The sequence below is a fragment of the Coturnix japonica genome, chromosome 3, assembly GCF_001577835.2.
Source record: "Coturnix japonica isolate 7356 chromosome 3, Coturnix japonica 2.1, whole genome shotgun sequence".
NCBI classification, from domain to species: Eukaryota; Metazoa; Chordata; class Aves; order Galliformes; family Phasianidae; genus Coturnix; species Coturnix japonica.
The window spans coordinates 47,132,929-47,151,189 of NC_029518.1; the positions used below are offsets into that span (position 1 = coordinate 47,132,929).

At 43.1% G+C, this 18,261-nt stretch overlaps 2 protein-coding genes and 1 long non-coding RNA gene across 4 annotated transcripts in view; 1 reads left to right on the top strand and 2 right to left on the bottom strand.

Moving 5' to 3' along the window:
- Nucleotides 1-8,487, bottom strand: part of EZR (ezrin) — a 32,825-nt gene extending 24,338 nt beyond the window's left edge. The window contains exon 1 of the mRNA XM_015858334.2: nt 8,355-8,487. Coding sequence (XP_015713820.1) covers nt 8,355-8,366 — 12 coding nt within the window. The 5' untranslated portion in view covers nt 8,367-8,487. The remainder of the gene's footprint in view (nt 1-8,354) is intronic.
- LOC107311638 lies at nt 5,920-8,348 on the bottom strand. Its single transcript, XR_001554174.1, has 2 exons — nt 7,401-8,348; nt 5,920-7,218 (listed from the first exon to the last, which is right to left on the bottom strand). It is a non-coding gene; the product is annotated as an uncharacterized LOC107311638 (long non-coding RNA).
- A 122-nt stretch (nt 8,488-8,609) lies between the features above and the next one.
- TAGAP (T cell activation RhoGTPase activating protein) overlaps nt 8,610-18,261 on the top strand; it is a 56,618-nt gene continuing 46,966 nt past the window's right edge. For both annotated transcript variants that reach the window (XM_015858329.2, XM_015858331.2), the window contains exon 1: nt 8,610-9,250. The gene's annotated coding sequence lies outside the window, so the exon portion shown is untranslated. The remainder of the gene's footprint in view (nt 9,251-18,261) is intronic.

Here is an 18,261-nt window from a genome sequence, read left to right on the forward strand (position 1 = left end):
GCTCTTTTGTAAAGGAAAAATAAACTTTAGAGACTCTCTGATGCTGTACAACGGGAATATCTATGTACAAGCACAAAGCAACAGTAGAGTGAGACCTACTGCTTGGATGAGCCTGCTGCCCTCACTGAACGTTAGGACAGATTTAAGAACAATTGGTCCTTTGTTCCTAAAGGATAAACAGAGGGAAGCTGGAGGCCACTGGATCCAACTCCTTCATACATAGTCTGTTTTGTCATTACAACCATTGCATCTAATTAAACATAATGAAGATGCAAAATGAAGGCCTTATACACCAAGTTTATAGAAGACCTCACAACCAATCCTCAAATAAGCTTCATCTCACAAAGTCAGACAGTTCAGAATGAATCAGATCATTCAGTTGGTCTTCCATCATAAATGTCAACATTGGGCCAAATGCAGATAATACTGAGGTTGAAGCTTTCAAGTTTTATTCTAATTTTACAGTCTTTAAAAGTAACTTAATCTCTCTAATACTTGCACCAGTCAACTATGTAATGTACCAGGATCCTCCTGCAATCCACACAGAATACCTGAGCATCTCACAGCATGGATCCAAAGCACAAACACCATTACCTAAGTTTGGCATTTCATTTGGAAACAATAGGAGGGCAATAGCTTAATAGCAGCTGAGCTTCACAGTACAAATTCACAACAAAGAGAAGCAGGGTCTGAAGGCATGAATCATCTGACAAAAAGCTGCACTAGCCTCAAAGCCTTCCATTAACCTAAGCACCAATACTGGTGCCTTTTATTCCAGTGCTTATGCAAAGACATAGATTCTAGAACAGTTTGCACACATACACAAAACATAATTCTGAAGAGTCAAAAATTCGATGCTCACACAACCTGTCAGCTCTCAGCAGTGTTTCAACAGACCCAGTATGAGCAGTATTAGCACAAGATACAGTGATTGTACTTCTGAAGTGGAAGAAGGGCACATCAGATTGGAGTGGAACAGAGTACGTGAACACAAGGAGAAGCTGTGACTTGCTCTCAGGATTATGCTGAGAGTTTGCAATCAAGAACCAATGGTTGAAGAAACATTTATTACTTCTCGGAAAGGGTGGTCAGGCATTGGAATGCACTGCCCACGGAGGTGGTGGAGTCACCGACCATGGGAGCGTTCAAGAAGCATTTGGATGTTGTGTTGAGGAATATGATTTAACCGGGAAGTATTAGTAATGGTTGAACTAGATGATCTTCTAGGTCTTTTCCAACCTTGATTATTCTGTGATTCTGTGATTTTCAGCAACTGCGCTCTTCCCAGAGGTAGAAGTCGCAGGAGACAAGGCAGTATTTTGCATCAGACATGAACTAGATGAAGTTTGCATGGAAATTATTCCATGCAAGGAGGAACCAAAGTGGTAAGGATTTCAGCTTGGAAGAAAGTTAACCAAGGTTAGGACATAGAAGCATATAACAACACAGGTAATATGAACAGAGCAGACAAAGCCCAAGAACGCTCACTGCCTCTATCAACAGAATGAACAGGGCATCAAAACTGGTCAGTTCTAAGCAAGAGAAAGTAATTCTTCAAACAGTGCTGTAGCAAGGAATTCTGTAGATAACTTTCCAAATACTGTGAAGGTTATCTAGGACAGCCTCATTACGGCATACTCTGAATACAGGAGTTCACATGTTTTCAACAGGAGGCTAGACAAGTTCACAGAACTTATTAACTCATTGTATAGGAACTTCCAGCCTCCAATATCTCAGCAGTTCATAGGAAAGCAATTATGTGTATCTTTCAAATGCTCTTCCTTAAGCATCAGCTTTTGGCCAACAGCAGAAGCGCAGTATTTGGCTAGAGGGCCTTTCTCCTTGACCTGGCAAGGCCAGTCACATTCTTGAAGAGATCAGTGTAGAGGAAGGACACAAACTGCATTTACTTAAGGAGAAATAGCAGTGTAACATGTCACACAAGTCTAGGTAATGATGTATGTTCATTCTGCATTCCAGTTATGAATCCATTTGTCAAAGAGGGATTTATTGGTTTGATGCCCCACCCTTCTGTTATACCTGTTCTGTAATCAGGTCCTTTAATTTTATCTCATGGACTTCGTTGGAACACATCACGTGGCGTTTGCAAAATTTATGAGAGGGATTATATGATGTGATCACCTGTGATAGCTCGACAGCCTGATCTACGTCCATTACACTGCAGTGCTTACACTTCCCAACAAGGTACTTCAAACAGCGTGCAACAGGTACTATTTGCTCCCAGATAAAGGTAGGTCATTGCAAGTCCTGGAACGTCAGCTAATCACAAACAGATTGCTCTTGTGACATAATGGATAGTATAGGAAAAATTAGTGGAAAGATTAGCAAAATATTCCTTTCTGACCACTAAAACAGTGTGAGGACTTCTGAGATGAAACTACACAGGTCCTTCACTACTGAAGCAACAAGTACAGCAATTCAGAAAGGGGGCAAAAAACGTAACTCTGGAAACTTTGCCTGCAAGGCTGCAGCAGTTTTTAAGAGAGGAAGCTGTTTTCTCCCACTCTGAGTTACAGATCAGTTATGGAACCCACCTGCCAGTTTGCACATTTCAACCATCAGGAACATGGTATAATTACCTATTTACAAAGATAAAAAAGTTAATCCAGCTAAGCTTTCACAATTAAAGCGTATTCTATATGTTAAAGAATAACTTTAGCTCTGACAAAGAACTCCGCAACCAAGATCCTACAACAGTCTTTGAAGTCCCCTACTGGGCTGGTCAGGCAAAATTCAGGCACCCTAGTACAAGAAGGAGATTCTTCAGATCCCATTTCTTTACTTAGCAGGCAGGCTGCAGATCTGCTCTATGCACCTGCCGAATGCTGGTCTCTTGGCAGAACTGAGAATCACCATTTAGTTCAACATTATCAGCTGGGTGTGCACACACTGGCATCCCCAGAGAAGCCTCTCACACACATCCCACATCAAGGCTGGACTGCAACAGCAAATCTGGATGTTTCCATGTGGAAAAATCAAGAAAGAGACCGTGGTAGTGATGTCTCTCAGCTTTACACAATAACTAGAGCACTTGCTCATGGAAGCTGAAGAGAAACAATTGCCACATAAGATGATGTGGCAATTCCACACTGAAAACTCAGAACTAGCAAAGGTTACAGAAGCTGTACAAGGAGTCCCAGCACCTCTTCCATGGTACCTACACAACAGACAGCCAAACACAACAGTCACTGCTGCTAAGAAACAGTTTCTCCCCCTCTCTCAGAAGTTCAGAGTCCTGGGTTTAATTCTGACTTGGGATTTTTATTTTAATTGGCAGCTGATGGTGTCAGATGCTCATTAGTCCCAGCTCAGCACACGTTACCCATGCTCTCTCAAAGCTGAAGACAGGTAACTCATCAAGACACTATGAAGCAGTGGCTAGAAACAAAACCTGGATCTGAACAAATACGCAGAGTAGAGGCAATGTACTTAATTGTAACGCCAACCTAAGCCTTCTTTATAGACTCACATGGAAAGGACTGTTTCCTCTTCCTAGAAGGAAAAAATTCTGTGCACTGCTCAGTAAAAGCCTGAAACTTCAGTTGCTTCCATGGAGAAGCATTTCTCAGCTCAGAGACTAAGTATTACCTAATGCTGAAACCAGGTTTCAAAAACAACCCCGCGGCACAGCCAAGATATATTACTTAACAGTGCGTAGTGTGGTTCAACGATCTTAGGCAGCACTGCCTTCCTTCAAGGTCAATTGAGTGATTATGGGATTTACAGTGCACATAAAGCCCTTCGGACACAGCGTGCCAAACAACAACGACGCTGAAGCAGGAACCTTCAGTAGGCATCAAGAAGAATTATTCTCAAAAAGTCCTGACATGTCACTGATTTTTTATTTATTTATTTACTGAGAACAGAGGAGGACGTTCACATGGACGGAAGGAGAACAGGAAGGCTTATCTCCACCCTCTGTCCTTCAAGAAGGCCGAGAAATTCTTTAAGTAGTGTCTAACGTGAACAGTTAACACTTGATTTCTCTAAGGCAGCTAGCAAGAACAGACTGACCTCAGGAATGCTTATTCAGCTCATACAGTAATTTGGATTTTGGCACAATTGTGAGCTCATTCTCTTCCACCTTTAACTATTTGTTAACTATTCCCTACACTTACTAATAGTAGAATCCTTCAACTTCCTTTTGAAGCCTGGGGTGAGACTGCACAATTGGTTGATATTAAGTTTCTTCCATTTTGCACCACTGTGTGCACCCTTGGTATCAACCACACTAAATACCGTATCATCTGACATATTGCAATTTGTGCTCACAAGAAAAAAAACCTATCTTATTACTGCATAAATCCATAGCTACCCATAAGCTAAGAGTATGTTAATTACTTACTATCTCTAAAGGTTTTTCTTTTTATTTCAGCCCTGTTATAGAAATCTGCTGTGAAGAAATTGAAGACCAAACTATCACGTGCAGTTAGAAGACACAGTTAAGACAAAATTGGGAAGATCTAGAAAATATCAATGATTATTAGTTTTTAGAGTAAATCCCTGTTGCTACACTTCTAGCTCTTCCGGTTGGCTTATGACAAACATTGAATTGTAATGCCATTAAGCGTTCACAGACCGATAAAGGTTTGCCTTGAAGACTTACATGCCGTCCTCATGTCCATTTTTAGAATGCATGTATATTCAATAACAAACAGGTATGGAGGACTTGTCTAACCACTTGGTGCCAGGCACACACTAGAACATTAATAACACAGGACTGGGAAAAGCCTTTTGAGTCATCAGTTCCAGCTGCACACTCCTACAGGCAGCAGCACTACAATGTGTCCTCATCAGACTTTATCTTAATTAAGGGCATTAGGTCTTAGAACACTCCAAGGGGAGAAAGCAACCAGAAACTGAACTGCTCTGATATTCACAAGTCCCCTTAACTATAAGCCTTGCCTAAAGCAAATCCTCCCTTTCTTTGATAGTTAAATCCTTCATATTTTAAACTAAACTATCTCCCCTTTTGCGAGGAGGCCTTCCTCCTACAATCAACCCCAAATCCTTCTCCAGGTTCTGCTTAGAATTTGTGTTTTCTGGACAAAAACAGAAACGACAACCTATCTTCAAGAATTTTCCTAACACCTTCTATTAGTGCTTTCCATCAGGGAAACCCCACACATTGCAGATCAATGGACAAGACAGTCCATCCTATCAACAACTAATTCATATCAATCTGTTCTACACATTGAGGGACCTCTTTCCACCACACCTCCAAGTTTAATTATTATTAATTAACTAATTATTATTAGGATAGGTTTTGGTGTTTTTAGTTTGTTTTATAACATATGTGCTTTCTACTCCTACATATGATGGCTCTCTGCATCAACACTATGCCCCCCAACACTGGCAGGTATTGTTGGTATGCTCAGCTCTCTGAACATAAGCTATTATTAAACACATTAGAAAATGGTGCCTGGATATTCTCCCTGTATTCTCTTTTAGCACCAGAAGTTGATAGACTGCATGTATTGCTGACCTATCTTTAAGACTGTTACAAAAACACAGATGTATTAAAGGTTCTCGTGTGGCATTACTTGAAATGCTCTACTGCAAAGCTGACATCATTTCTTGTGATGCTTCCTTTCCCCTCTCAAGATTTCCTAAGAGGAGAAAGAATAATCTACTTTCAAAAAAGGACCACAGAATGCTGATAGGTCAGATCAAATTAACAGGTCTCTGGAGCAGAGATCACATTTCCTTCTCCTTCTGTAAGTAATGCTCAGTAGCCCGCAGCCCTGTGGCTCTATGTGACTGGCTTGCTTTGCCAAAGGATGTAATTCAGCTGGAACACCATCCATGCAATGAGTCAAACAGAAATAAGCTAGTAACATACAGATCAAGGGAAAACACAGTGCACACACAGACACTTCAGTAAAGAAAAGATGCAACGCTGATCAAGTCAGTTTATTGCACACTTTGCTTGTTCTCAGAAAACAAAGCAAGATTTGGACAAGATAACATCTCTTCTGTTTCTTTATGCAATAATTTACCATTTGTGAAACCTTATGAACTATCATTCAGACTAGATGGAAGTTCAGCTTCTGAACTGCTGGTGAATTTCCACCTAAAACCCTTAAGAGCTGAGAACCAGAAGTTACATATTTACAGCACACCCCAGTGATCTCGTTACTCTATAACTGTTATACGTGGCAGAAAGTCTGTGTTTAATTATAAATTAGGAATTAACAGTTGTCTTTATTATCAAAGATCTCAGAATTATTTCCTGAAACGTTGCCAAGATTTATTTTGAGCACTCTAGACGTGTGTCTGATCCAACAAACAGCGATAAAGCACCGGTACAGAACCTGGCGTGCACTTGGCTTTCTAGTACTTCACTATGGTACATTACTAAAATACAAAATCACTCATGTTTTACTCTCACTGGACTTATTTAGTGTGAAAGACTGAATTCCAGTCTGTAAGCTCTCTGTGCACGTATTTTTTCTAACAACAAAAGCTCTGTATGGAAGTTTACCTTCATTGCTTTGGGGACAGGTAGAAAGCAAATGCTGAAACCGTGGTGGTAATTATCTGCTTAGACATAAAATGTTTAAGATGACAACCGATGACCGGCTTGTAAAACCACATCCCTATCAGCACGAGGTCTGCCAAACAACATTGTATTTACTTATGCCAAGCTGACAAGACACACATGAACAAGTGTAGGTAGAATCTATTTTGTACCTTTGTATTTGACCTATCAAACAAAAACTGCCTCTTCATTTCCTACGAGTTCACGGTATCAGTCCCCACACACATCAAAGGCTCTTATCATTCTCCTTCTGAGCACAGTTCTGCTCTGGAGCGACAACTTCACACCCGTCCCTACCTCACCCTGCAAAGTGATAGGAATCCTATTTAGCTGCACTAAGAACAAATGAGCTGGATTTGAAGGATCCAAACACACCGTCTCGATCTGCAGCAGTCAGACCAAAGCATTCTGTTCAGACATCCTCCACAGAATTCTCCTCATCTGCATTCACTAAGGTGGCAGTCAGCCCCATTGAAAGGTGGGGACCGAATGCAGGTTGCAAAAAGAAGAGCTTATTCCACACAAACTGAACAGAGTCTTCTCCATATATCCCGGACAGTAGGTCACGTCTCAGAAACCATTAAAGCATGGCTGTCCTTCCGCAGAGAGATAAAGAGATTTTTCCCACACCTACTCATGGCTTCCAATATCGCCTCCTGTTGATTAAATACATCCAGGGAGAATGAAGATTTAGCACTCTTCAAAGAATTCAAAGGAAGAGTTTTTTTCCTCATTTGTTCCCCCTAAGTTTACAGAATCTGCAGTGTAAATTAATCTAAGCTCTTCTTAACTAAGTTAAATTCAGCGTTACAGTAGCAGAACATCCATTGCTCATTACCCCAAGGATAAGCTCGTCTAGTCTCCTTCCAAAGGGTGTAGCTAATAATCTTGGAAGTTCTTTACTGTGCTGTGCTTTAAGTGCTGCCTCTGTTGGAAACAGACAGCCACAATCTGCTCTGGTTATGCTCTTCAGAGTTCCAAAGCTGTCTGCTTCCATGAGCACAGGCAGCTCTGCACCAGCCAGCTCCTCAAGGGAATTACCGTTTCTAACTGCCAGGGTGGCAGCAGAATTCAAAGCAAAACAGTCTGAAAAAAAAACAAAACCATGAGCAAACCGACGCAGGAGGGGGCTCCCACAACAAGAAAGTTTGAAGGTATTCAAGTTGGTTCAACTGAAAAAAAAGGAAAGCAAAGAACAGAAACGCTTTAACGAAGACTGTTAGAGGCTACCTGGCAACAGACCCAGCGGTAGCACCGTGGGGAGCGGTACAATGATCCCCTGAACCTTAAGTTTTTAATCACGAAGGCAAGAAACGAGGACCTGTCATTCAGCATTCACAAATACCAAGTGAGAGCCGGTGCTGTTTCGCCACCTCACGGACCTGGCAGCACACTAAGCCCTTCCTTTCGGCGCCCGACGAGCACCCCTGATCCCGGTCGGGGCGCTCCGAGGCCCGCAGCCTCCCGGCCTTGGCCGGCTCCCTGCCGGGCACGGCATTGAGCAGCCCCGGGGCGCGGCCCTCCCCTCCAACCGCCGCTGGGCGAGCGGCCCAAGTTTCAGCATGGCTCCCTAGGGCGGTTCCGCGTTTGAATCGAGCCGCCGAGCCGTTCCGCCCGCTCCTCCCGTTCGAAGCTGCCTTTCGGGCGGCTCCGGAGCTTCCGCGGGACCTCGCGGCTCCGTCCGCGCCTCACGGAGCTTCCCTGGGCGCCCTTGGCGGAGCCCCGGCGCGGCTTCATCCAACGGGAGGCACGACCCCACCGGACACGCGGGCAGCCCCCGCGCCTCACTTACCGGTTTCGGCATTTTCAGCGCTGTCAGTGCTTCCCCGGCTCCAGTGAGCAACGCTCATGCAGCAGCTGCCCCGCCTCAGCCGAGCGCCCTGTGAAGGGGAGGAGGAATGAGAGCCGCTCCCTGCCACGGCGACGGCACAACCCGCGAGTGCGGCGCCGGCCGCCCGGCGGCAGTTAAGTAGCAGGTGGGGCCGCGGGTGACTCACCCGCCACCGGCCATTCCCCACCGCTCCCCCCCTCGCTCTGCGAGCACGGGGCGGCCTCGCCCAGCGGCCCGACGCCCAGCCGGCCGCGCTTCCAGACCCCAGGGCGAGGACCGAGGACCCCGGCCCGGGTGGGAGCGCCCTTGGAGCGATGCAACAGGTGCGGCCCACGCCCCGTGCCCGGCCAGAAGCGGGAGACCCTCACCGCAACATGGCGACCGGCACCGGCACCTGCCCCTGCCTCCTCTTCAAGCAAAAGGCAGAATGGTTTTTTGTATTAAAGCACGTTTTCAGCATGAAATAAAAGTCTGAAAATCCACCTAAGTTTAAAAACTATACAGTGAGCAGGCTGCTCCAGCTGGCCGTGCTCTGAGATCAGGATTGTGCAACCAACCAACCGATTCGCAGACACGCAGAGATGGATGACACGCTGTCTGTGCCTATACCCACCCTTCATCCACTGCCCTGCTCCTGCACAGCCCCCAGGTGCTTTGCCTGCAGGAGCTGTGGCCTCCCGCCCGCTGGGGTGTGAGAACAGATCGTATTTACGTTGTCACAGGCAACGGACCATAGGACACAGGTCTTCCGGTGTGCCGGCAATGGCATGTGGGTGAGCTGCGAGGGTAAGGAAACGTGCAGATCCGAGCTGCTGTCTTCAACATCCTCATTTCAAGAAAGGAAGCTTCAAAACAAGGTAACAGCCAGCACGTGTCAAAGATAAGGGTTGTGGAGACCCTGGGGAATGCCAAGGGACAGTAACAAAAACACGGCCCTGAGTTTTCCTCCAGGTCCCGTATCAGATAGTACTAGGCAGTCACTGGTAGTGCCACATTCAATTGAGGTAATTGCCTTTGCTTTAAATTTGAGAGAAGGGAGGGGTGCAGAGACTGGTAGAACTCACAGCTATATTCCCTTCTTGTTGCATGATCCTAGGAAGCAGGAGAGGGCCTTACTGTCAAAACTGAGCCATATGTGAAGCAGCTTGCAACAGCAGGTGAGGAAAAAACAATCAAAGCTAAATGGCTTCTGAGGGAGATGAGATAAAACACTTCTGGGAAACAGCTACAGCCTCTGGTTTCAGGTAGAACAATCCCACTGGGATGAGCTTTAATCAGATTAATTTAACAACATATGGTATGTGAGGAGACTTCTTTTAAGCAATAAGTTTATGGTGGGACTCACACCTTATTCAGTAGGATGGTATTAGATGTGAAGCAGGCCAGAATATGACTGCTGAGCCCAAGAAGCAATGGTAAGGAATATAAGAACTTAGTTGTTGCCACTCTTCGCTCAGAACCCTATGTGGTGGTCTTGGATTATTTTTGAGGGGCATATAGGTGCAAAAGGCATGTAGGTATTTTCATTCCTTACCATTAATACCGTATTTTGGCTTGATTGAAGAACTGAAGAATTTTTATTGCAGTTACTATTGCTTCCTAACTACAAAGAAGCAGAGGCAAAAGGAATCTAGGTGACTAATAATTAAATGTGGCAACATACAATCTCTAGGTTCCTGTTTGCCACAGCACATAACCCTGTGCCATTCTCCCACAATCACCTGCAATATATGGGGAAAGATAGATACCTCAATGGTATCCATAACTACCAGCTTACTCAACACCGCTCCACCCAAACCCAACCAACGAGAACATGTTGAACCCAGACAGGCAGAACTGTCATCTGTGGAAGGAAAAGAACAATTGCCATGTTAGAGCGTTCGCCAGAGACCCTTAACCTCCTTCCTGGGCTTTTGCCTTTTGCAAGGTGTGTTTTCAAACCACCTTGGCTACAGAGCACTGAGAGTTACTAAACTCTTAGTTCAGAAGGGCGGCAAGTTGTCTTTGTTGAAGTGAGGGAACCCTCTTGTGGGTCCCCGAGTTTCTTCCTTTACATTTCACTCCCTACTTTCCTCCCCAAATGGATGGGAATGTATATAATCCTACCCCTTCCTTCCCTTTTATACAAAAGTCTATTCATCCTTTGCAGATACAGTTAAACTCAGACTAGCTTTGGAGACTAGCTTAGTCTCCAAAGAAGGGATGAAAGCTCTCAGTTCTGTGGCTTTCTTGATAGTGTCCTGACAGCATGCTGAGTTTTTGGAGCATGGGCATCACGTGTAATACACTACACTATCTGATAATGCTTACAGGCTGAATTGCCATTTGAGTCAGGAGCAAAGGAACATGAGAGCAGGCATGAAATCAGCTCTCATCAGGCCAGTTTAGGGTAGAAGTAGAAAGATGAAAAAACAGATTGAAATGTAGAAGCTTGGAAAATTTACATTTGAAAAATAAGATAATAAAAGGAAACACAGTTGGTTCTGGATTTAGGTATTGGCTAAGCAAGAGAAAGCTTTTATGGGCACTTTAACTACAGCATTTTGTGCTAGACCTCACAATCGAGCATAAGACCCAAATCAAAATGAAGTCTTTAAGTTACAGGATTAACAGCTGCACTGATCCAACACTTGTTCTTAACCTGCTCTATTAAGAGTATGGCATTACTAACAACTTACAGGAATTACTAAAGCTGGGGAGGTGATGAAAGGACCTAAATTGCTCAGCAGGTCAGTAGCAGGACCCAGTTTCTGTTTTGCTCCCTGTAACAGCTCCCGTGCCTTACTGCCCTCTAACCAAACTGTATTTTAAGACCTTCCATCTGTTTTAAGGAGAAATCAATTTAATCTTGCTGTTCTGCTTGTTTCAACTTGATATAAAGCACTGATGAATTCAAAGAATTGGACAGGATCAGTATAAAGTGGTTTTGCTTAACAGATTTGGCACTAGCCATGTTTTAGTTAAAATACATCTTCCTAAGTGTGATTATCCTGAAATTAGGAAGCGTGGACTCTTATGTCCTAAAAACACCATTCTTGCTTGCACACACAAAATCAATGGTTTCTTGTTTCTGAATATAGGAAGTGTGATCCCAATTTTCCAAGCATGGTTGGAATAGTCTTGCAGCATCTCTGGTGATTTGTTTGCAGTTTTACTCCTGGGATTTTTTTCTAACTAGAAACATAGAGTGACTTACTTTTGACAACTTAAAGTCCAGGCAGTCAACATAGCAGATAAAAGAAAGGATACCACATTCTGAGCCACTTCATATAGGTTTAAAATCAAGAGGATAGTTTTCTTTGTCAATTCTAAGAGCTGTAGGAGGAAAGTAGTCATATGGTATTACTGACAGTAGCTTCTGTTTCGTTGTGCATGACTGTGAATAGGCAGTTCATTCCCAGTTAGAATTCCTGAAACATTGGCATTGTAATTCCTGCACTGTCACGCTCCAGGAAGAGCAGCCAAGGATCTGTCGAGTTCCAGTTCTGCTTGAACTGAGAGCTCCTTCCTTACTCTGCCCACACTGAGCCTAATGAAAACCCGACAAATTCAGGTCACAGAGGACGAGCGTTTTCTTTCACAGCACTGTTGACATTCTCCAGGTTTCTTTTGTTTCTTTCGAAGGGGATACACATGGTGAAAGAGCTCAAAGCTTGTTCCTGATTTTTTTGTTATTCCTTAAATGAGAAGCTTCTGCCAAGTTCAGTTAATGTGTTTTTCCAGTGTGAGTTTGTGCTAAGAAATGGTTAGGCGAATTGAGGCCTGGAAATAAACACTGTTAAATGATCCAGCAGTTACATGCTGGAAGACCCTTATCTTTGCAATCATTTTGTTTTCAAGCTGCACCCACAATTGCTCCTTGAGATTACATGACGCTCCGCTTGACCATCAATGAATTGTACAGAGACGTACTAGATAAAAACAGTTTAAACATGCATGTGATCAAGCAAAAAAAATCTATGGTAATCGTCTGTGTGACTGAAATCCACAGTGAATTATTGATTTTATTAATGAAAACAAATTTAAAAAAAAAAAAAAAGTAATAAGAATTTGCTCAATCTGCTGAATGAGAACCACCACATCACAAAGCATTGTTTAAAAATGCATTAGGTGACAATAGATGTTCACGATGTTCTGGATTTGTAAAGATTATTCTATGCATGTAAATCTAGCCGTGTTTGTTCAAGACTGGAAGCAAATGGAAACTAGGGGCAACACAGCTTTTACGTCTCAAAATGAAATAATGATCTTAATGCATACGATAAGAAAGAGGAAGGGAGTTCCCTTGCACAGGTAATCTCTATTTTACCTTGATACCTTCCTTTGTGCTATTTTATTTGGAGTCTGATTAGAAGCAGAGCTCAGTGCCATGTATTTCAAATACCCCCCTGCAAGATTGAATTATTTCTACAGGGACCAACTCTTCTTGTTTTTAAGCATCTAACCAGAGGTGCATAAAGGCAGTGCTGACAAAAAGAGCAGGTCGAGTAATGTTGACCAACTTAGTTCTTGTGCTTCATAAATGGAATGCAGATGTGTGCCTACAGCAGGCATGAGTAGTAAAGGGAGGTGAATGATAGAGAGAAAAAAAACACACAGAATTGAAATTTATATTGCTCTCTCTGTAAGGATGATGCTGTAGGAGTTAAAAAATAAACTAACAAGCTATCTCAGCTAAGAGTGCCAAAATTCAGAATTCTGGGGCTAAAATAAGCACACAAAATAAAATGTACAATTAATGGATATCAAGTATATTTTCTTTTCCTGTGATATCATACTGACTCACAGCTTTTAAGATCAGAATATTGTTTGACTTTCGTAATGCAAGCTGTTGGGTTTCACCCAGTGATTCTCAAATCAGGGCTGTAAAGTTAGAAAGGCCTTAAATCTCAGACTCGGGACTAAGTGACAGTGATTCTACCACCTTTCCAGTTCTCTCCAAAGCAAAGTGCTCTTTCAGTATAGGTTGTGAAGTTGTTTGCACCGACTGGTAGTTGTTTTTCTGATTCCACTTCAGAAAGTGCACTGTCAGTAATGCAATTTACGGTTAAATACTGAGCCAGGATCTAGTATGGTTCTTGCCTCACCTGTCAGTAATATAAGCTGTACATTACTCTGATGTTTTATGCCAACTATCACAGTAGAGGAGGGTTTTCCCTTGTTTTTCCCCAATTCAAACACAAGGAATTGCTTGTTGCAAAGATTACTTGGTAAATCTCAGATGGTCCCCTTTTTTCCTGTTTTTCACTCAGAACCATCTCTTCCAGACGTTTTCACCATGTTTTGCCTAGTTTCAAATATTTAAATGCTCTGTGCAACAAGACCTTTCTCCCTTTGAATGCTTTGTAGCATAAAATTGGCTAGCGTTAATAAGTAATATCAGGTTGCTTATTACTGGCATTACATCAGCCTTCCTACTCTGCTTCACTTGCTTCTTAAAGAAAAGAGCATTTCAAAGCGATGTTAGGTGCAAAAGCTCTTCCTGCTTCCCACAGACGGCAGCTGTCCAAAGGCAATTCAGTCTGCACAGGGAACAACCAATGCAGAATCAGAAAAGAATATTCAATGGAAGCTTCTCTTGTGGATAAAGGAGGGTAATTTGGACCTTGGTACATGAGTGAGACACTAAGCTGGAGGCTGAAGTACAAGAATCCTCCTGTCTCTTGGGAAATCCTCTGTTTGCTTTGAGATAACACAATAATGTTGAAAACAGGCGGGCACCAATAAATATGTAAGACCAAATACAAAGCAGGTAGAAGCAGAATGGCATTGCTAAACAAAGCAGAACACTGCCTACTTTCACTAGATCTGAATTCTAACTCTGGTATTTTGTAAGGACTTACCTAGATCTGTACCTCAATTAAATATTCATTCATGAGAAAAAGCTATTTGTGTTTCACAGCAAACAGCTCATATACAATTTACAAATGGATACATATATCCTTAATTAGTTTTCAATGACCTTGCTACACAGTGAGGGCAAACTAAATTCATTTTATATCAAGGCTGCAGATAGAGTCGCCTTATCTAATCAGCCCCAGCTACCTTAAGGCCAGTAACTCTGAAACAAAGAGGCTACCATTCCCAGTAACTTCTGTGAGGCCTCACTGGAGGAGAAGGGGATCGGGTTGGTTATTGCTCACCTCCCATACTGTGGCATTCAGGTAACCTGAAACAAAGGGAGTTTTCAGTGCTTCCCAGTGACACACCTAGTTTGTGAAGTAATTACCTCTGACGCATGACACAAAAGATAAACACCGAGTCTTGTAACGTGTTGACTAGCAACTCCTCAAAACACCTTGGAAAATAGTATAATTACACTATTTTAAAATAGCAGGTGAATTTCACCTGTCTGCAGTAGGTAACTCAGGAGCTAGGTACTAATTGAGTACCACTTGAACCTTTGAAATAGAGTTGGAGCGCTGCCTCAGCTGTTACCGTGACTTTACACAGATGTGATTTGCTCCAAGGCAGAACGCAGCTCAGTTATGTTTCGCTTACTAATAGGCTGATTTTCTTTAAAAGGCTGCATAATGAATCCTTTGGTCTCTTTTAATAAAAGACAAAAGCGAGATGAGGGGGAAAATCTATTTGGTTATACATAACATGTAACCTTACGATCACCTTTCGTGCCGTGGTTTCATCCACGTATCCTCCCAGTAATTGCTAGGAATGCTTTTGGAGTCAGATTTGCTGGCCCACGGCTCTGTTTTGACATTCAAGCACTTACAGTGTGGGAGGATAAGGGTGAGCTGCTGCTGGACACAAAAAGGAGGGTGTTGTGTCCTTCCACCTGGTATCTGTTGAGGCAGAGGATCTGGTGACCCCAGAGGTGAGAGTTCATGAGCTAATTGTTTGGTATGTTTAATTATCTTGGTGCGGTAAATCATAGTCGTTGTGGCAATCAAACATGAAGTAGAGTTTCTGTATTCAATTGGTTTGCTTCTTTTTCCCAGCAATACCATTCGGCCTTGCAGATCTGAGACCAGGAGCTGAAAACATCTTGTAGACACGAGTGAACCATGTTGGCGCAAGAGCACGTATACACTGCTATGGCCCTTTCCTCTAACAAAGTGGGTTGTTCTCCATTGTTCTCCCTGACTGTGGTCTGTCTCCCAGGACAGATGGGAAGTGAGGTGTGAGCATAACATCAATTATGGATTTCTTTTGCAGAGTTCAGTTTTAAGGTCAAACATGGTTCTTATGTGGGTGTAGTTAATGTAAGGGCTTGTTACCAGGCCATACCAGGTAATGCAGCCTGGTTTGACACAGTGCGTTGAAATGGACTTCCTAGGTGTGACCTCAATTCAGAGTGTCCAAGACTCTGGGCATGGGGCCACAAGCAGCTTCTTGGCTACTGTCTGTGAGAAACTGGTCTTTGAGGCTGGTTTGCAAGAGCCTGCAAGGGGGGCTCAGCACACTCCATGCAGACACAGCACGCCTGGCTTGTGAGGCAGTTCTGTTGCCAAGCCCTCCATGGCTTCTCTCAGCACAGGACAGCAGCATCGAGAAGAGTAGGAAGACCAACAGTCCTGAGTTTAGCTATTTGCTTCACCAGCCTTATGCTATGGGACAGGAGAATGCCAAAAGGGCCTTAGAAACGACAACAAAACTGGGTGTGAATGTGTGGCTGATTCACGGGGTGGAGTTAAGAGCTGGATGTCCTTGTGAAGAATGCCACCCAGCTGTCCCTACGTGGGGCATGTGGACCCCCTGCACAGGAGGTGTGCCAGCATCCTGGAGACCTGCAGCTAAGGTGTCACAAGAAAGCAATGTGGACAGGACTCCAGAAAGCTCTCTTGGCTGCCAAGCAGCATTTCAATCCAAACTGTTTCTTTCTGAGCACAACTACCTCCAGCAACATGGCCTTCTTTCTCCAATTTGATTCAATTGCAACTCTCCTGCCCCTTTTAGGAGACTGTCCCATAAGTGAGCAACGTCACAGCAAAGAATACTCTTCTACTGTACTGCTGATATCTAAACGTGCTCTTCCCTTGCATTACTCCCTACCCTCTACCCCTATTGCCTGAAATAACTGCTCACTCATCACTGCAGTGGGTTTAGCTGTGTTGTACGGATCTGTACAGATAAGAAACAATATCCTTTAGATAACAGCACAGACTCTTGCACAAAGTTCCTCCTTGTCTCAGAGTTCAGTCTGCACCCTTATTTAAAAAAAAAAGAGACAGCAAAAGAAAAAAAAGGAAAAAGATTTTGTATAGGAATTATATTAAAATGCAGCGTGCAATACAGTTAGTGCAGTGCTTAAGGACTTTTGCAATAGCACTGTTGTTTCAAGTAAGATTATGGAGACCATTTCACCATAGTAGCCAATGGGGAGTATTTGAAATGATTTCTTCTTTCTATGCTTCAACAAGCAATTAAGTATTATGTTTCAAATGCCACTACGCAGCAATGGTGAGTAAATAATGGCTTAAATAAGAAGCAAGAAAAAGTTTTGTTTGCTTTTGTAGGTGTTAAATTTCAGCAGAACAATCTAACTCAAACAAAGCCCCAAACAAAAGTTATTGGCATTCCTATCTGACAAACTGAGTTTCATGGTAGACAAGGCAAATAATCAAAATTCTCTCTCCTAGCCCTGAAATCTCTGACCACTGATATTAACCGTGGCTGTAAAATTGAGGCTGAGGTTTTTAACTTTGAATATAATGTTTGTCTTTGAGTTGTTAACGCTTCAGCAAAACAACTGCAGCAACTGCACGTGCTTAAACAACGTATTTCTGTAATTAGTATCCTTAAAGAACCCAGTAAAACTTGCAGTGACAAGCACATTGCAGGGTTGAGATGTGAACGTAGGTTATTCCTGTTCTTCCAATAAACACAGCTTTTCCTCCCTTGAGAAAAAAACAACGCAGCGCTGCATATCCAGCACCCAGATGGATTCCAACTCACAGCCTAAAAGCAGTCTCAGAACTTTGGGGGAAAAAAAAAGGTAACTGGATCATTTTTAGACCAAGAAACTAATTCTGTGGAATCTATTTGTGGCAAACTCAGCTGTAGTGAAACTACTTGAAGAGAAGAGAATGAAAGCTCCAAGCTGTTTCATTGCAAGCAAGCGGTGGTTGCAAGTGCCCCCCTTCCCACAGCTCTCAGACTTGCAGTCCTGCTTCAGTGTCCAGATCAGGCCTGTAACCCAGAGGTTTTACAGAGAAAATTCTGTGATTTCAGCACAGGTTCCCATTGCAATTCTTAATTGGTTACTTTAGATTACTGTCTCAGCCAAGCCTTGTTAATGTGAAATGATAACCTTGAACTGTGTTTGTGGTTTAAGCATTATCCAAAGCCCTGCACGCAGCATACAGGGACAAAGTCAGAAATTCTTTTGCACTTGTGTGAGGTCAGAGTCAGACTGATTCTGTCAGTCTGAGCATAGGATCACAGTAATCCACCTGTTTAATGGGCCTTATCAAACAGCAGGTTAAGAGTTCGTGCATGCTCTTTTGGATTTAGTAAGGGTTTATAGGTCTGATGCTGCTCCTTTTAGTCATGGTGCTATTCACTTATTTCTTCTGCAATCTTAAACACTACTAAAGGTGGAAGAGGTGAGCTCTCTCTTTAAGGAACTATGATACGAATGGAACAAACTAGGGGCTGGGCAACTATACGAATCTTGTTTCAATTGCCACAGAGTACCACAGATTGATGATAATCTTTCTAGTCCTGCTGGCCTGTGCTATTTCTGATAAAGGGCTGACAATAGCAGGACATGGGGAAATGGTTTTAAGTTGAAAGAGGAAAGATTTAAGTTGGATATTAGGGGGAAGTTCTTCACTAGGAGAGTGGTTAGGCCCTGGAACAGGCTGCCCAGGGAGGTTGTGGATGCCCCGTCCTTGGAGGTGTTCAAGAC